Source organism: Miniopterus schreibersii, assembly GCF_964146895.1.
Source record: "Miniopterus schreibersii genome assembly, chromosome: 9".
In the NCBI taxonomy this organism is placed as follows: Eukaryota; Metazoa; Chordata; class Mammalia; order Chiroptera; family Miniopteridae; genus Miniopterus; species Miniopterus schreibersii.
Window position 1 is genome coordinate 2,874,598 of NC_138118.1, and position 19,701 is coordinate 2,894,298.

At 44.4% G+C, this 19,701-nt stretch overlaps 1 protein-coding gene across 1 annotated transcript; it reads left to right on the forward strand.

Annotated features, from left to right (window-relative positions):
• Positions 1–206: 206 nt before the first annotated feature.
• GBX1 (gastrulation brain homeobox 1) lies at positions 207–18,460 on the forward strand (the record flags this gene model as incomplete). Its single annotated transcript, XM_081146934.1, has 2 exons — positions 207–991; positions 17,910–18,460. The coding sequence occupies exons 1-2, from the start codon at positions 439–441 to the stop codon at positions 18,458–18,460; spliced, it is 1,104 nt and encodes a 367-aa protein (XP_081003060.1). The 5' UTR covers positions 207–438.
• Positions 18,461–19,701: the final 1,241 nt, after the last annotated feature.

Below are 19,701 nucleotides of genomic sequence, written 5' to 3' on the forward strand. Positions count from 1 at the left end.
AGCCGCCTTCTCATCGGCCGCAAACTTTCACAAAGCGGTATGTCCGGACTCATCAATCTCCATTAATAATAGTTGGTTGGGCCGCGGGGGGCGGGCGGGGGTCCCAGGCCGACTGACGGGGCCGCTGGGAACAGGCTCTGCAGAGGGAGCGAGCGGGCTCCACAGCGGGCGGAGGGAGGAAGTGAAGCGTAATTTGAGGAAGATGGATGAGTCCGGAGGGCGACACCCCCAGCCCGCCCGCTCGCCCGCCCCCTCCCTCCTTATGAGAGAGAGGGAGCGCGGCACCGGAGCCACACTGCGCCGAGCCCGAGCCCCGCCGCCACTTGGGCCCGGGAGCCAGGGAGCCAGCCCTGCGCTTCCGCGCGGGGCGCCCAAGCCGCCGGGCGCACCGCGGTGCCTGGAGGGGAGCGCCCCGGGGCGGCCACAGCTCCCCGCAGGATGCAGAGAGCTGGAGGCGGGAGCGCCCCCGGGGGCAGCGGCGGGGGCAGTGGTGGGGGCCCAGGCACTGCCTTCTCCATCGACTCCCTGATCGGGCCACCGCAGCCGCGCTCTGGCCACTTGCTCTACACCGGCTACCCCATGTTCATGCCCTACCGGCCCCTAGTGCTGCCGCAGGCGCTAGCCCCTGCGCCGCTGCCAGCCGGCCTCCCACCCCTTGCCCCGCTAGCTTCCTTTGCTGGCCGTCTTACCAACACCTTCTGCACCGGGCTGGGGCAGGCTGTGCCCTCGATGGTGGCGCTGACCACCGCACTGCCCAGCTTTGCGGAGCCTCCGGATGCCTTCTACGGGCCCCCTGAGCTCGCAGCCGCTGCTGCTGCCGCCGCCGCCGCCGCCGCCACCACCACGGCTGCCCGAAACAACCCTGAGCCGGGCGGTCGACGCCCAGAGGGTAGACTGGAAGCCGAGGAGCTGCTTCCCGCCCGGGAGAAAGTGGCAGAGCCCCCACCACCCGCGCCTCCGCACTTCTCAGAGACTTTCCCAAGTCTGCCGGGTAAGTGCTGGGGCTAACCAGGAAGCCGGGCGGGAGGCTCCTTACCTGGAAATACCAGACAGCAGCCTGCTCTGAATCTCGGCACTTGCCTGGAGCCCTGGAATCCCAGACCCCCAGATGGTGGGTTCTGCGGAACCACCTCCAGTTCCAAACACAGCACCTCTAAATCCCAGAATGGCAGCCCTGCTCTGTCTCGAGTGCTTGAAGCCTCACCGAACACTTCCGAATTAGTATCTTTCCTCCCTGCATTCTAGTCCTCAAGCCTTGGCTCTCCTGTGTCTTCTTTTCAGAATCCCTTAATTTTTCTCAGCTGCTGAGAACAGAGAAGCAGCAAGTGTGGGATTCCTGAGGACAGCAGCAAGACCCCAGGGTGAGGGGACATTGGGGTAGCTGTCAGATCAGCAAGGGGAGGGCAGTTCTGGCTTCTGAGGAGAAGGTTGTATTGGCCCCAAATGGGCTCTGTGGGTGCAGGGGCAAAGGGATGGGCTTAAAGCAGTGGTGACCCTGTTGGTGACCTGTCTTCATCTTAGTAGCAGAGGTCACTTCTGAATTGGCAGATTTAGAGCTAAGCCATAAAGAACTGAGTAGTGGCCCTAAGGAAACCTTAGCTACCAGGGGACCTCGCACCTGCTGGACCAGGGCTGACTGGGAGGCTAAGAGAGAGGCTGGGCTGGGTTGGGTGTGGCCCAAAGGCCTGGAGTCAAGAATTCAGCTAAGATTCTGGAACCAGGAGATTCAGCTGAGAGCTAATGCAGGAACACTGGCTCCTCCATGGGAGGAGGATCCCCTCTCAATAGAGGCACGGTGTATTTAACAATCCTGTTTAGAATCAATCTGCTTAGAGCACTCCTGGCTTCCCTGTTTATTGATCTTTAACTCCTAGAAGCCAGAAAAGCTTCTCCCAGTCCAGGGGCAGATCCAGGTGTGCTGACATCCAAAGCTTATGCAATTTGGTGGGCCACATTTAAGAAAAATAAGGGCCACATGCAAGTGTGAGGTTCCTGAATCTTAAACTCCTTTAGCATCAGGATGGATCTGCCTCTGCTTAACTGTTCATCGCATCCAGCTTAGGGGTGGAAGTGACCCCAGGAGGCATGGGGGCTGACTCTAGTGGAGACCAGGAGGAGATTTAATAGTTTTCTTGTCCTTTGCCAGGAGAGAGGTATTCCTGATGATAGATTTCTGGGCCCTTTCTTGAAATTGACCAAAGGGCTAATCACTCTTCCAGACCCCAAGGGCTGCTATAGAGCCGGTCTTCCTCTCCTTTTCCCCTTTAGTCCCATGCATTTTAGCTTTGGGCATTCAGCTCTTGATTTTTTGTACCTGGTTGGACCAGGAGGATCTGGCCACTGAAGTCTGAGCAGCATCTCCTAAGGAGGATCAGAAGGAAATGATAGAGCAGCAACTGGAAAGTGGGAGGAAAAGTCCACGAGATAAAAGGGTCCAGAGTCGGGGGAAGGGAAGAGCAGATGGCAGGATGGTTGAAAGAAGAAAGGATCAGAGGGATTTTTGGAATAGGATAGTCCCAAGGCAGAAAAGAGAGTAAGGCAGGCTATCAGAGGGGGGGCTTTGGAGGCAATAGGAACGGAGGAAGAACCAGACACACCTGGGGAAGAGATAAGCTGAGGGGAGGAGAAAGGGAGACACCGGAGTGGGGGGGAACTGAAGCGGAATAGGCCCAAACCATGGGAGAACAAGCAGCTTTTCCTACTCTTTCAGATTTCCCTCAATTCTAATTTTGACCCATTTGTAAAATGGGGGCCCTTTTCTGAAGCATATGTAATATTGGCTGTAAAACCAGACATTGAGAGAGAAAGGAATAAGCAAAGGGAAAGAACAGAAGAGAAATACTGAGGAAGGGAGAATAAGGGAAAAGACCAACAAATGAGCTATATACCCAGATTTCCAAAGAGAGAATATGAGAAAGGAGAGGACTGTCTCTTGGAAGAGAGATGTACAAGGGATTTGCAGCAGGGCTAAATGAAAAGGGAACAATATTTGAATCAGAAAGAGTTCTATCTTGAGAGGACTGGATGGGAGCTAAATAAATATACAAGTAGGAAATGGGAAAGTTTCAACACTAGGAATAATTTTTTAAAGGCTTTTCAATACTGAGAAATGAGAAACTAGAATTTATATATAGAGAGAATGATGAAGGAAAGATCATCATCTGAGGAAAATATTGGAAGCAAAAAGAGACTTGTTCTTGGAGTAAAAACAAGGAATTTCTTTGCTAAGAATGATGGGAAGAGACCTTACAGAGGAAGAATTTTGAGAAGTGCTGGAGTGAAGGTAATCATTCATATTAGGAAGAGATACACATAAAAGGTCCACAGTGGGGCTTCTGGGGCAGAGCAGTAAGGAGAGGTTTCAGGAGAGACATTACAAGAAGATCATGAGTAAGAGATCTGATCTGTGACTGTTGCTACTCACCACTCTCAGTACAAACTCTGCCCACTCTCCTCACCATGCCATTCACGCCCACCTTCCTAGTCTTGATTTTACCCCCTAAAGTAGTTGAGAAAAGAAAAGGCAATTCCAGAAATGTTGGACATCAAATCAGTTTGGGGACTGATGATGACACATGGCCCATGCTGAAAGTGGTAGGAAAACAAGTGCACCATTTTTAGAATTGTATTTGAGTATTTAGCATGAAATAAGAGAGTTCTCTGCTTAAACTATGGGATTGAAACCTCAACATTAGAAGAGTTTGGAGAAAGAATGCTATCTTTAAAATGGCAGAGGAGGAGTTGCTGTCCTTAGTATGAATGGGAGATGTTGGTCTGAAATTATTAATTTACATTAGTGTTTTACAATTACTAGCCCCTTTAAATGGAATTATAGTGAAGATAGGCCAATTTAGAGAATGATGAGCGAAGTTTTTTGTCTTGGGAATTATAAGGACTTTAAAAAAAAATTGCTGAGAGTTGAGACAGATACCACCTTACTAGAATTGATGAAGAAGAAACTTTATTATGCTTTGATTGCATGGGTAGAAGCTCTATTAGTAGGCACAAAGAAATACTGTGTACAGAAATAATGGAGTAAAAAAGGAACTGCAAATGGTAGATTGAAAATAATTCTAGGTTTGGAATACGGGGAGCAGTGAGTATAATTGGGGAAGGTGTGATATAAGAGGAGATAATTTTTAATTAGTAGGGAAGATTTAAAAGTATGAATCAACAGAAAAGTCCAGAGTAGTTCTGTCTAGCAAGCCATTTATGTAATTAAAATTTTTTTATTAGCCACATTAGAAAGTAAAAAGAAATAGGCGAAATTAACTTTAATATTTTATTTAACCCAATATGTTCAAAATATTATTTCAGCATTAATCAATATAAAAATGTTTAATGAGGTGTTTTATATTCTCTTTTCATACTATGTGTTCAAAATCCAGTGTGTATTTTATACTTCCAGTACATCTCAATTCAGACTAGCCACGTTTCTCGTGGTCAGTAGCCTCATGTGGCCAGTGGAGACCATATTCACCATAACAGATCTAGAGAGTTGTAAGAACAGAGTCATGTGAAAGTGATAGGGGGAAGGAGCTTTGAATTGCAGTGAATAGTGAAGTCTTCCATGTAGGAACAATGGAGCGAAGAGAGCAGTTAGCTCTAAATGGCAGAAAAAAAGAATTCTGCTTTGCATGAGATGGGCAGAGATGATCTTGTGTGTGAAGGTGTGTGTGAGCTCAGGCTGAGAGGAATCAAGGCTAACTTGAAGATGTGGTGCACATCCCAGAGACGACAGGTGAGGAGGATGCTATGTGCTGGGGGAATGAAGAAAAGGAACTGTTCGTTTGGAGAAATGCAGAACACTTTAAATTGGGGGTGTCTAGAGCAATGGTTCATTCAGGGAGAAAAAGGTTGGATTGCCTGAATACTTAAGTGAGGGATGATAGGTAATCCATATATAATTGGATATAGTGAGAAATTGACAGGAAAGATAATGTCAGTTGAGTATGGTGAGGAAAAGAAAACATTTGTAGTTGAGATGATATAGAGAAGAGAATGTGATGGGACAAACCTGAGAGAAGGCAGTGTAGTGAACATTATTTTTAAAAACTAAATAGAAAAAGATTTGCTAATTTCTGAATAGAGATTGGCAGTAATAATGGAAATCATGCCAGAAGACCAGGAAACTTCTAGGACGTTGATACTGTATTTGAGTGCTGATTGCTGTAAGCAAAACACCTGATTGTAGATAGAGACTATTTTACATGACCATCAGTTAATTTCTGAATCAGTATCCATTATGACTGCCAAGATCTATTTACTCATGAGAGAAAAACAGGAAATGATAATGGGATGTGAAATCAGAGACCTCTGCTGATAGAAACAAGAGGGAGATTTTTCTTGGAAGTAATGGAGACCCAGAGTATATTTTCTTTGTTTTTTCTTTTTTAAATATGTTTTTATTGATTTCAGAGAGAGGAAGGGAGAGGGAGAGAGATAGAAACATCAATGATGAGAGAGTCATTGATTGGCTGTCTCCTGCACGCCTCCTGCTGGGGATCCAGCCTGCAACCCAGGTATGTGCCCTGACTGGAATCGAACCTCAATCTCTTAGGTCCTAGGTCGATGCTCAACCACTGAGACACGCTGGCTGGGCCAGAGTATATTTTCCTAAAAACTTTGAGGAAGAGCAGTGAGACTAATTGTTCCACTGGCATTTATAGAAAGGCAAATATTGCATTAACTTAATGTGATTGAAGCAATATTTATTTGAATCGTGACACAGGGTTCAGGGTTCAGGTCACTCGTCAGCTGTGCAACTGTGGCAAGTTGCTTAGTTCAATTCAGGGAACATTTATTGTGTGTCTACTATGGGCTTAGTCTGTTCAAGACATAAGAGATTCAAACAAAGTCTTATAACTCCTCTAGGATTCAGTTTCCTCATCAGTAGCATAAAAGTTTTGGTTCAGATGATTTTTAGTATTCCTTTCAATTTCATAGAGTAAAACCTTATTTTTAAAGCTTCCATGTTTAAAGTAGGGGTCTTAATATGGACTTCATGAACCTCTTATGAGGGAATCTGTTAATTTTGGGTGGGGGGAAAATTACATCTTTATTTTTATTAACTTCTACCTAAGATTTGGGACTTCCTTTAATTATAAATGTAGGTCAGAAACCATAGTAGTTTTAACAATACCTGAGATTTTTATTACCAATAGAAATCACAGGTATTTTCATAGAAATTTAGTCTTTGGAGGCATCTTTTTGTTTAATTAATTAATAAAGAAACATGATTATGTCACAAATTCACTTTAAGTATTTGATAACTATTTTTATATAATTGACTTCTAATGTAATCCTACGTGTTTTAAGTTAAACACCTAAACGCATTATTCCAAGGAGTTTATAGGCTTTATCAGACTGCATAGGAATTCGTGGCACAAAAACAGTTAAGAACCCCTGATTGAGAGAGAGAGATCTCAGAGATGACAAGAGGGAAATTTTATTAGGATTGGAATGGGATACTGGGATGCCTTGTACCATGGTGAAAATAACCCTTGGGAGGGAGGGATGAGAGGAGAGATCTCTGCAGTGGCATATGTAAATATGGCGATATATATAATAAATGATTAGGAGGATAATTCTTAGAGTCATGGGCAAGAAGAGTCTATACTGGGAATAATGGGAAAGAGGCCATAATTGGAATATGTTTTTAGAGAGAGGAAGGGGGGGAGAGAAACATACCTTGTGTACCCGCCTGACTGAGGATTGAAACCAAAACCTAGGTATGTGCCCTGACCGGATAATCCAACCCACAACCTTTTGGTATATGGGACAACGCTCCAATCGACTGAGCCACCAGGACAGGGCAAATATTTAATTGGAAAGAAGGAAGAGCATAGTATGAGCAGTGCTTTGCATTAAGAGAGGGAAGGCAAGGGTGGAGAGTGGATGGAGAGAGATTATGGGGGGGGGGGGGAATCAGTGGGGGGAATAAAGGGGACATCTGTAATACTTACAACAATAAAGATAAATTTATTTTAAAAAAGAGTAATGTTACAGTGGGAAGCTATAGGGAAGTATTTTGCCTTGGAAGTAATGGGGAAAGAAGGATCTTTGTGGTGAAACTGATTGGAAAGGTGAGAAGTAATGGAGTAGATGTACAAAAGACACACTTAAATAGGGATGATGAGAAGGAGAGTTTGGTGGGAGAGAACTTTTATCCAGAGGGAATGGGAGATGCCTTGTGCTGAGGTCCGAGAGAAGGCAGGCACATCCAAACCAGTTGAAAGGACAGAGCTCTGTATGCAGGTGGTGGTAGGTACCACAGCTGCAGCAGTCACGATGGGGACAAAAGAGGTCTGGATTAGGAGTGACAAAGAAGAGGTCAGGGTGTTTTGTTGGAAATATGGTCACCCTGGGAGAAAGTTATCAGTTTAGAGTAATGTGGGAGAGATATCGATGTGCTAATTGGATGAAAGAGTGACAGGGAAAAGAGTTGCTTGAATTTGGTGTGACTGCACAGGCTGAAATAAGTTGTAGTAGGAAGAGACAGCACTGTACTGCAAGCAGCTCCCTTCTCCTCATGGAAGAGAAAGGAATAATCTCCAGGTGATGAAATGAAAAATCTGTAGGGCAGAGACCAGGGTTATGAGGGAACTGTTTGAAAAATGAGGACGGGAGAAACAGGACAACACTTTTGAGCTTGCAATAATAGGAGATGGACTTCTGGACTGAGTCCTGGGAAGTGATATTATAATAGAATGGAGAAGATGGGACTGTGCTGGGAGCAAAGGGAAGAGAAGTAGTGTGTACTAGAGGTGTACCAGAGGAAGAGAGGATGAAGTACCCTGAGAGTGAGGTAAGAAGCTGCATGCCAGACTGGAGGGTACCTGGTCTGTAAATTGTGGGTAGGTATTAGAAGCATGTAAGTGAGAGACCTTGGCCAAACATACCTCTGTGTCTTAGCTTCCTCATCAGTAAAATTAGGATTTGAATTAGGTGATCTGTAAGGTCACTTCCAGCTCTACAATTCTGTTTTTATCTATAAGGATACCTTTATTAATGAGTTATTTCCTTTTTAATTTTTTTAAATGTTCTTACTGATTTCAGAGAGAGGAAGGGAAAGGGAAAGGGAGAAGAAGAGGGAGAGAGAGAGAGAAACATCAATGATCAGAGAGTCATTGATCAGCTGTCTCCTGCACACCCCTGACTGGGTTTCGAGCCTGCAACCCAGGCATGTGCCCTGACCAGAAATCGAACCACCATCTCCTGGATCCTAGGTCATGCTCAACTGCTGAGCCATGTCTGGCTGGGCTTTTTAAATTTTTTAAATTTTTTATTAAAGTTATCCTAAGCAAAGGAATTAGGGAAAATTCTATACTTCTCAGTGCTGAGTTGTGGTAGCTGATGAGGAAGAGCAGGCTGGGATATGTACATCTTGAGGTGAAATCAGGGCTGGGCTTTAGGATAGAAAAGGCTTTGTCTTCTGGGATCGGGGAAGGGTTGCCTAAGCCGTGGCTATGTACAGCCCTCAGATTAAATGACAGAGAGAAACACGTGATAAAGGTGAGAGTCTATCTTACCCAGGCCAAAAAGATTGGGGATCAGTTGTGACTGACGTTATCTGGTGGGCAAAAAAGTAGTGCCCATCAGAGAGTGGGAGGAAAAAAAAAATGGTTTTGGAATCACTTCCTTGCCTTCTAAGTTATGTATCCAACTGGTACAATATTTATAATAGGGTGACATTAGAATTCAGTCTCTTCACTGAGTGTTGAAGGGATGTGGTGTAGAGCAGAGGAAGGAGCACAGCCTTTGGATACAAATCTTGGTGCCACCCTTTCTTTGTGACCTAAAGCAAAAAATACTTAACCTCTGAAGTATCCGTTTTCTCGCCAGTAAAATTAGGGCGATAATACTCACCTCACAGAATTAAGGACTAAATGAGAAGATATTTGTCCAGTATCCTCATGTAATAGGTGTGCAGGAAATTATCAGTATTGTCCTTGTTCTGGAAATGGATCGGGAGCTTTCCTGGGAATTAAGTTGGGAAAGACATCTTCCCAAGGAATTGTGTAGGATAAGTGACACTCTCTGTACTGATAAGGACAAATATTTATGATAGAAATAGCACTGTATTCTGAGAACTCTTCATATGGGGAATGCCAGGAAAGAACATTGTATGAATCTAATAGGAGTAGATTTTATCTCTGGCTTTTTCTCCCCTTTTTTTTTTTTTTTTTTTTTTAAATATGTCCTTACTGATTTCAGAGAGAGGAAGGGAGAGGGAGAGAGAGATAGAAACGTCAACGTTGAGAGTCATTGATCGGCTACCTCCTGCATGCCCCCTACTGGGGATTGAGCCCTCAACCCGGGCATGTGCCCTGACCGGGAATCAAACTGGGATCTCCTGGGCCATAGGTGGATGCTCAGCCTCTCAGCCACACCTGCCGGGCTCCCTTCTTTTTTTTTTTCTAAATTATTTTTATTGAATTTATTGGGGTGACATTGATTAATAAAATTATATACGTTTCAGGTATATAATTCTATAATGCATCATCTATATATTGCATTGTGTGTTACCACCCCAAGGCACGTCTCTTTCCATCACCATTTATGCCCCCTTTACCCTCTCCTACCTCCCCTCACCTCCCTTCCCCTCTGGTAATCACCATAATGTCTGTGCCTTTGAGGTGTTTTTGTTGTTGTTTTCTTAATCCCTTCACCTTTTTCACCCTGACTCCCAACCTCACTCCCCTCTGATAGCTGTCAGTCTGTTCTCTGTATCTATGAATCTGTTTCTATTTTGTTTGTTAGTTTATTTTGTTCATTAGATTTCACATATAAGTGAAATCATATGAGATTTGTCTTTCTCTGACTGGCTTATTTCACTTAGCATAATGCCTTCCAGGTCCATCCATACTGTCACAAAGGGTGAGATTTCCTGGCTGAGTAGTATTCCATTGTGTAAATGTACCACAGCTTTTTTATCCACTCATCTACTGATGGGCACATGGGCTGCTTATAGAACTTGGCCATTGTAAATAACTCTGCAGTGGACATAGGGGTGTGTATATTCTTTTTTTTTTTTTTTTAATCCTCACCCGAGGATATTTTTTCCATTGCTTATCAGAGAGAGTAGAAGGGAGAGAAAGACAGGGAGAGAGGGAGAGAAACATTGATGTGAGAGAGAGACATCGATTGGTTGCCTCCTGCACGCACCCTTAGATCAAGCCTGCAACCAAGGTATGTGCCCTTAGCCCAGAATTGAGCCCGGGACCCTCCAGTTCACGGACTGGCACAATAACCACTGAGCCAAACGGGCCAGGGCTATAGTCTTTTAATTAGTTTTGGGTTTCTTTGGATATATTCCCAGAAATGGAATCCCTGGGTCTTTTTCTCCCTTCTTTTGGTTTCCCTGTCCCACATTTTGGCATCTTCTCTAGATCCCAAGGATTCCCAAAGCCCTTCTGCCATGTCCCCCTGGAGCCTGTCTTCCTTTCTCTCCATTAAAACAACAACAACAAAAAAAACCCTCTCCTTTTTCTTCATCAGAATTCGTATTGCCTCTTATGTCTGATCTCAACTTGATGCTAGGAGCAAAGCCATTGAATTAAATTAATTCATACTCAGATGGATTAAGGAGAAAATCCAAATGAATTTCAGACTGGTGGAATTTTAGGTGGTGGTATTACAAATAATTTCACGTAATGTGGAAAAATTTTTTTGGATGGGAGAGTTGTGGAAGTGAGGTGGAGACATTTACTTTCCCTGGAGTCATGCAATTATTGTCACTTCTTACAGCATTGTATGTAGTCAGAACACTTTGAGTTGCTAGTCACAACAGCTCAACTCTAATTTAAGCTAAAATGGACTCTTTTTGATTCATGTGACTGTGAAGTACAGGAATGCAAACAGTGTTATTAGGTCTTTTCTTTTTCTCAACTTGTCTCCTCTCTGTGTCTTCACCTCATTCTCTCCTTGAGAGAGGCAGAAGGAGGAGTGTTGCACAAGCATAAGCTGGTCTAAATTTTACAATCCTAGGTTGGGACCCCCCTGTGTTCTAGCACATACCAAATCCAAGGATAGCTGATTAACTAGCTTCAGTCAGGTCCCCAGGGAGATGGGATGTTAGGATTGGTGAAATCCAGGTCCCACGCCTACCTGGTCACTAAAGTGGAGGAATGTGATTGACAGTCCCACTGTACTGGGTAATAGATGAGAAGCAGCGCCCCAAGGAAGGGGATGCTGTGAGTGAACAAAAGGGGGAAAGGATGCTGGGCTGACAAAAACAAACTCAAACAGATATCTAAACCAGAAAGAAAGAAAAGAACCTACCTTTAACTCCCTTTCAGTAGTAGGGAGGACAGCCTTCTCCCTGGCTAGATAAGGAGTCCTAGGAGTGACAGAAGAGATACCCGGAGTGAGGCCTGAAGAAAGTTTAGTGATGAGGAAGGTAGAGAGAGATGAAGATAGTAGAAAATGTCCTCAATGAAGCTGATTCCTGTAGAGAAAGAGCTGTCCTTGAGGGATGAGAGAGACTGTTGCAAACTAGAAGCTAGAGAAAATGGATATTAAAGCTGTTTCCAGAATTTAGCAATATTATTTTTTAAATGAGAAAATACATTTTTAAATAAAAGGAATGTTGACTGGTAAGATTACATCATCAAACCAATAATGACAGGAAAAATATGAGAAAGATCTGATGGAAATTTGGGGAAATGAGAGAAATATCCTGTTAAAGAGCAAAGGTGAAATTTGGTGAGTGAGGCCTCTGCTGTGGAAACGAAGAATCTTCTCTGAGAATATTAAGGGAAGATATTAATAATTAGGCTAGAGATCTGCAATGATAAGTGAAAGGGACGAGGTCTAACCTCACATTGGATTTGATAGGAAGGTTATCTAATGAGGCATCTGGGGAGAGGACTTTTACTTCAAGTGGGAGGGAAGAGAAGATATTTTACTGCAAAGGATAAAAGAGCATTGACTAGAGATTTAGGACACCAAGATTTAGACGTGGCTCTGTCCCTAACGGTGTGACTTAGGAAAATAATTTAATCTTTCTGAAACTTGGTGTTTTCACCTGAAAATAAGGTTACTAACCTCTCATTACTACTAATAATAGATTCTACTCCACTTCAGTGAGTTGCTTGAAGATAAAATAATACATGTGAAAGTGTTTTGGAAAGCTAAGGTGCTCTTGGCAGTGACAACATTAGTATGCCATAGAGGAGCTCTGAGCTTGGAGTGGTAGGGAAATTGCCCTGAACTTGTCATGAAGGTGGGAGGGGCTGTGGATGGCCAAGATGTAGAGAAAATTCTCATGTTGATCTGGAGTCAAGAATGTTGAAGAATCATGGGAAGACGGGGCGGGAGGGAGATATTGAATATGAATTTTCCTTTTTGTACCTAAATTATAGGAAGGAGTAATAGCATAATGGGGGCATGAAATAGATGGGTGAGTGAAATACAAATTGAAAGTGAGCTAGTTGCTTTAAACAATGGGAGAAAGTACTGTCTTTGAAAAGAACAGAGGAATAATTCTGTACTGGGCATGATGATGAAATGAGAATTTAGAAATAAGAGTGGTGGCAAATACCCTTTTTAAAAAATATATGTTTTTATTGATTCAGAGTGAGGAAAGGAGAGGGAGAGAGAAACATCAATGAAGAGAGTCATTGATCATCTGCCTCCTGCACGTCCCCTTCTAGGGACTTAGCCCGAAACCCTGGGCATGTGCCCTAACCAGGAATCGAACCCTTACCTCCTGGTTCATAGGTTAACGCTCAACCACTGAGCCATGCCAGCCGAGCTCAAACACCCCTTTTTGAGGGATGATTTGGGTTTCTTCTCACCTTTTGACAATACCTCTGCACATTGGTTCTGTATTCAGGAAGCTGAGTAGTTGACCTGATCAGTAGGATCAGGAGACTCAGTGTACTGAGAGTGGTTGGGGAGTGTGAGGGTAATCGTCCTTGAAGCAGAGGGAAGAGAAGTCAGAAGTGAATGAATGGGGAAGAGACTCTTCTTCAGTAGATAATAAGCTAGAACAGCAGAGTGGATGAGGGACGGCACAGGGGCCCTGTGAGTTCCTGTAGGTGGGATCTAAAATGGTTCTCCACTCTGAGCAGTTTCTGAGCCACAACCCAGGCCACCATCCTCGGTTCACCACAGCTGTGGGATTCCCTCTAGATGATGGGAGCCTGGTGCTTTTGATTCTTCCTGCTGGAAAATACTTACTATGGGTTCTTTGGCCCTTGATTTCTTCTCTAGCCTGACTGGACCCATTATCAAGATGGGGCTTCTCTGTCTTTGGAGCTGCTTCCCTTCTCTTGGAAGGATGTCCCCATGCAAGTGAATCCCTGCAGCCTGAGCACTGCTGTCTGGAGTGGGATTAATGCCCTGGCATGGGCTCTACAACTAATCATGGTTCGATCCTTGTGATTTCTGCTTCTTAGGATAGTACCATCCACCAGGAGAATTCACATGAACTCTAGATGTATCCTAATAACCAATCTGCCCCACATTATTCTGCCTGCACAGACACCAAGCTTTTTTCACAGACTCTGGACTTACCCATAGGGAACAAGTTGAAAACACACTATACTCTTCTGTTACCAGTAATAATTTTCATACACAAAGGACAGAACCTTTCTATCTGTTTGGCTTACTACCTAGCACAAATTGTTTCCAATTTAAAGTTTTCCCTTTGCTGAAATTATTCTCATCAGAATCATTATTTCCCATGTAAAATTTTCAGTGAAGTCTTGTTTTGTTGGTCAAGTTTTTTTGTTCAGGTCAACCAGTTATAGCATCTGCAGTTAGAATTTTACTTTTATGGACATTATCTCTAACAAGTCCAATTATTCTAAATCAAAATTTTCAAATGGAAGTTTTATCAAGAAGATTTGCTTCTGTTAATTCTTAGTTAACACATTTTTCTGTGTGCAATTTTGTTTTATTATATTTACCATTAATATTCATTATAAATTGGCTAAAAGGAAATAGTTTGCATTTATTTCTTAGGTAACTCATGAGAAAATAATAAGCTGCTTCAGGATTGAGCTACTGTACTCTTACAGTTCTTATGAACATGTCTCTATCATTTTGGGTATTACATTCTAATGTGCTCTAATGTTGGTGGAGCAAAATGTAAATGGCAGGGCCAAAATGTTTTGCTTTGCTCCAAGTGCATCAATGTTTGGGTAAAAATGTAGGAGTGTTTTTTGTGTTTTTTTAAAAAAGGACTTTGCAATTTTCTCTCTTCCTTCTTTAAACTTTTTAGCCCTTTCAGTTTCTCTGACTTATCATTTAACTCTTCTGCCATTATGTCTACCCTACTTCTCTCTTGCCCCACTCCTCTTTCTGCCTGTTTTTCTTCTCTCTCCTACTCTTCCTCAGTCTTACAGTCCCAGACTCTCATTTAGCTGTATTTTCCCCTCTCAGTTGCTTTCTTCTTTGCCCCACCCCCATCTCTTCTAAGAGTTGCTTATCAGAACCCTCAATGTCATGATTATAAAGGCTCAGAGAGAAACTCTTTCCCCTGCCGCTCAGCATCCCACTGGGATCAAGTAACCAAGAGAGGTTGTGAACCTGTGCTTCTTGTCTGGCTTTAAAAGCAGCACTGAGGGTGGCCTGCTTATGGGGGCCTGATTTTATGGAATCTGTCTAAGACAGAGGGATGGATGATGTGATCTCAGGAGGGCCCTGCCAGATCAAGGAACCTGGGAGCCTCATCTCAATCATCATCAATTTAGATTTATTGGACACCCCTTGGGTACTCGGTGCTGTGCTAAATGATTTCATCTTTCAAGCCCTAAAATCCAGTTTCTTAGCAGCTGTTTAAAATATTGTAATATTGGGCAGAGTTTTTACAAGCTTTTGTTGTTTTTTATTATTTACTACAAACCATGTTTTAAAAATTAGAAGTTAGAGGATTTAGTAATGATGTTGGAGATTGTCCTTCACTTCTTTTAGCATAAGATCCTACAGCTTCCTACTCCACATGGGTTCCTCTTCAGCTACTGTGAGATCTGAGGGCACACTGAGAAGTGAGTAGGATAATATTCATAGAGAGGATGTCTTATGGGCACTGGAGTTGGGATGAGGTGGGGTTGTGGGGAACATCTTAGGCAAGGCTTGGGAAAGGAAGGACAGAGAGAGAAAAAGCGAGTTTGGAAATAGTTCTTTTATTTAGTCAATAAATATTTATTGAGTGCCTACTCTGTGCAGATAATTTTCTAGATGCTGAAGGTACAGCAGTGAAAAAATGTATTAACAATCTCTGCTTTCATGGAGTTTATATTCTAATAGGAAGAGAGAATCAATAAAATAAATGAATAAATTTGGTGATTTGTACTATAGCAACAAATAAAGCAGAGGTAGGGAGTATTGGGAGTTTTAATTTTAAAAGGGTGATAAAGTAAAAACCTAAGGAAATGAGCTAGTTAAAAAACTGTAGGTGATGAGTATGTATAGTATTCCAGAGAGAAGAACCTGGACAAGAGGGAGAGGGCCAAGCAGAGAAACCAGTTTGGAGAAAATGTCGATGATCCAGGGGAGAAATGATGGTGACCTGTGCTAGTTGGATACAGAGGAGGTGGTGAGAAGAGGTCAGGCTCTGGGTGTATTTTAAAGGCAGCAACACTACCAGGACTTCCTGGTGGATTGGACAGGGGTTGTGAGAGAGCTAAGGTTTGGTTTGAACAACGGAGGATGGAGTTACCATTAACCGAGATGGCAAAGCCGTGGGTGCAGGTGGGGAAGAGCTAGCTTGGGAGAAAGATCACAAGTTCAGTTTGGGACATGTTAAGTTTGCGTTCTGGAAGTGGAAAGTGGAAGATAGTGTGAGGAAGCCCTTAGTGAAATGAAGGAGGAAACCAAGGATGTGAATCTTGCCAAAAATGAAATGGATTTGGCTAAGAATGAGATAAGGAAGAAAGAGTGGGGTGATGGGAGGTGAGTGTCGTGAGGAGCACCTTGTAGTACACGAAGCTGGGTGCTTATGAAGCCTTGTCATGAGCCATGAGACACTTGCTGGTGAAAAGCAACGAATAGAGTTGCATAGGAAGGCTGGGTGATTTTAACCTGGGGTGTGCCACATAGGTTTTGAGGTTAGATAAAGAATGCAGTACTACAGGGAGGAAAGGTGCTGGCCTGGGGGAATAAAAATACCCTTGAGGTGTGAAGCTGATTGAGGTGGAAGTGGGTGGTCTGGATATGGGTCAGGAATTCTGTCTCTAAGGATGTCAACATGGCTCTGAAGGAAAAGGAACAGGCGTAGATTGCATCAGTGAGGGGAAAGGGACAGCTCTGGGATGGGGAAGGGGATTGAAAGTTACTGGGCTGCTCCAGGAGGCCATGGGACGTTCTTGCTGGCATGAAGGCAGATGGGGGAGGGGGTAGAGAAGAGCGACAGGTAAGCCCCAAGTACTGGGAGGTGCTCTGGCCATGTGTACGCGTGCATACCCCTTTTTCTTATAAAGCATGTCACCGTTCCCTGAAGTTAATTTACTTTGGGTTGTATTCTCAACCTTAGAGTGTGCTTATGTGTACATGTAACAGGTGGCTGGTGTGGATACATGTGCTCCCACATTTGTGAAGTGCCCCCCACCTTTACACACTGAACTCCCTTGGTATGGAGCTATTAGTTTACAGATTATTCATTTTCTCTTCTCTTTCTATTGGTTGGTTTTCTTTTGATGTTGTTGTTGTTTCATTGTTTATTGGTCTTTTGGGCAGAAAACAAGGGATTTTGTAAAACCCAAATACTGAAAACATTTATAATGCATTATTTGCAGTATAAGAAGAATAAAAATGTCAGTGGATAGAAAGAATAAAAACAATGGTTCAGTTAAATTTTAGAATTATGTATGGGTTAAGATGTTTATATGGCTATGATTACAAATAATCAGTAGTAATCTACTAAATGAGTCAGAATTTCCTTTTCACCATCTATATTTTCCCTTGCTGCATTTCTGTTTCTTCCCATATTCCCTCTGTGTTCCCAGCTGACATCAAGCTCAGGGTCCTCAGGATTCTGAACTTAAGCAGAAAGCAGCTGTTTGTGCCACTCAGTAACCTTAACTGGGAAAGAGGGAAGGTGGGAAAGCGATGACATCATTTTTAAATAAGGAGAACTGAAAGGGGCCTAGGGGGACTAAGTAATTGGAAGAAAAATCTGGTCATTGATAAGGTAGCATGCGGTTGGGAAGGTTCCCCATTTATAGGCTGGACGCTCTGGTTAAGGATAATTGGGAAGAGGGTGCAGTAAGGAAAACTTCTGACTCCCAGATCCTTGTATGACGTTTCTTGGACCCAGATTTGGGGGATAGGGGTGAGGCTGGGGAATCAGATGACCCTGAAGTTCCCATCTGGAAATAAGATTCTAGATTCTAGATCTAAGGAAGGAGGTAAGGAGGGGAGACAGAAGAGAAGTCAACACAGCTCTTTCCACTAGGTCCGGTTAGGATTCCTAGAATAACAAAGGCCAACAGCCCCCATCTCCCCCTGAACCCTGCAAAAGTAAATTTTCCTAGATTGCTCACTCCTGCCACAGTAACTGAAACGATCTTAAGCCAGGTCCCACACTGCTTCACTCTGGCGCCTGAGGCTGTGGTCTGGGTTCAGAGAGAGCTGGGAAGGTAGTGGGTAGGCAGAACGAGGTGGGATGTGGGAATGTTGAGGGGGACAGTCCTGGAAATGGTGTTCCTTTGATAGACACTTGTTGCCTGCCCCACTTTGCTGTAGTGAAATCTGTGCTGGTTAATACCTTTCTTCCCATTTCTTTGTCTTCCCTGAAACTCCTCCCCTCCTCATACCCTCCCTCCCCATCTCATCCCCTCCACGTCTGTATCTCTTCCTGCTATCGTTCTGGCCATGCCTGGTCATGGTTCCATATGCCTCCTCCATCCGGTCTCTTTTCCTACATTCTCTCCCTGTCCATTGGTTTTTGCTCCCCACAGAGGGGAAGGTGTACAGCTCAGATGAGGAGAAGCTGGAGGCACCAGCAAGAGACCCAGCAGGCAGCGAACAGGAGGAAGAGGGCTCGGGCGGTGACAGTGAGGACGACGGTTTTCTGGACAGTTCTGCAGGGGGCCCAGGGGTTCTCCTGGCACCTAAACCGAAGCTAAAGGGAAGCCTGGGGACTGGAGCTGAGGAGGCAGCCCCAGTGGCAGCAGGAGTGACAGCTCCTGGGGGCAAAAGCCGGAGGCGCCGCACAGCATTTACCAGTGAGCAGCTTTTGGAATTGGAGAAGGAGTTTCATTGCAAGAAATACCTGAGCTTGACAGAGCGTTCCCAGATCGCCCATGCCCTGAAGCTCAGTGAGGTGCAGGTCAAGATCTGGTTTCAGAATCGGAGGGCCAAGTGGAAGCGCATCAAAGCTGGCAATGTCAGCAGCCGTTCTGGAGAGCCCGTAAGAAACCCCAAGATTGTTGTGCCCATACCTGTGCACGTCAACAGGTTTGCTGTGCGGAGCCAGCACCAACAAATGGAACAGGGGGCCCGGCCCTGAAGGGGCTCTCGCGGACTTCAGAAGGCAAAGGACCCGTTCCTGAGCCTGCTCTGAGACTGGGTTAGGGTTCTGTGGACCAGAGGAGCTACCACTGTGATTCTGCCCTGGCAGGGGGCTCAGCTGGCAATTAGCTCCAGCTGTGCTCTCCTGGCAACCTGAGATGTGGGCACTTGCCCTGAGCCTATTCCAGAGACCCTCAGGACTGGGGCTTTAGGGCTAAAGGGGCTGGGGTTCTCATTGCCCAGGAGCTATTGGGACTGAGATGGACTCCTGGGGAGGTGATGGGTTCTAAAATGCCTAGGGCCTGAAAGGTGCCTGGAAGCACTTCTGATGGGGATGGGGAGGAATCCAGGGTGATGGCCAGCCAAGCTGATCACAGCTCCTTATTTATTTTGTGTAAAGTTTGTACATATGGATCTATCTGCCTCTGTCTGTCTGTATCCCTAATAGGGCTTGGGAAAGTTGTTTCTTCAATCCTCTACCAGAGTTTAGTTCCATCTTACTGCCCTGAAGTGGTTACCGTCTTGCCTGTCTATAATACATGGACATGGAAAGAAATGAAATGGAACAGTCGCTAGCTTCCTTAGAAACCCCTCAGCACACACCATCTCCTCTCATGTAAACTACCTCTACATTTGTCCTTTCCCAGCCCTGGGTCTGCCCACTGTGCACCTCTAGACTTCATGCTCCTAATGTGGCACTTTCCTCTCTACCCATTAAACAGGCAAGCTTTCTCATCTCTGCTTTCTTCTCTTTGGGAGAGCTGGCAACTTCAGGAATAGAAGACTCACATTTGTATTATGAGGGAAAATGAAATACTTGGCTCTAGTTTAGCTTGGGTGTGTCCAGAGCCTCCCTAACAAGGTAGAGTTTAGCAATTTGAGTTTGTTAGTGACTTGGGCAGGCCGAGGGCTCAGCCTCAACACCTGTGAGCTCATTAATCCTTGTCTATGCACAAGACACAGCAGCTTAGTGCATCTGCCACCATTTGGTATCCCAGACATGAGGGCCTGGAGTAAAAGACACTTTTCCAGTTGTTTCTTATGGCATTAATTGTGGTCTCTCCTCCCCCTCACAGCATTTATGAAGCTTAAGATACCAAATCCTCTTCTGTTATGAGATTGGTTGAGAAGGCCTACTGCAAAGTGGAGGCAGGAAAGAATCTGTGATGGTTCTGGAAGGGTATGTACTGTGGGGGAAGCTACGGATATAGGAATGCGGCTTTGGGGTTGGAATTCTAT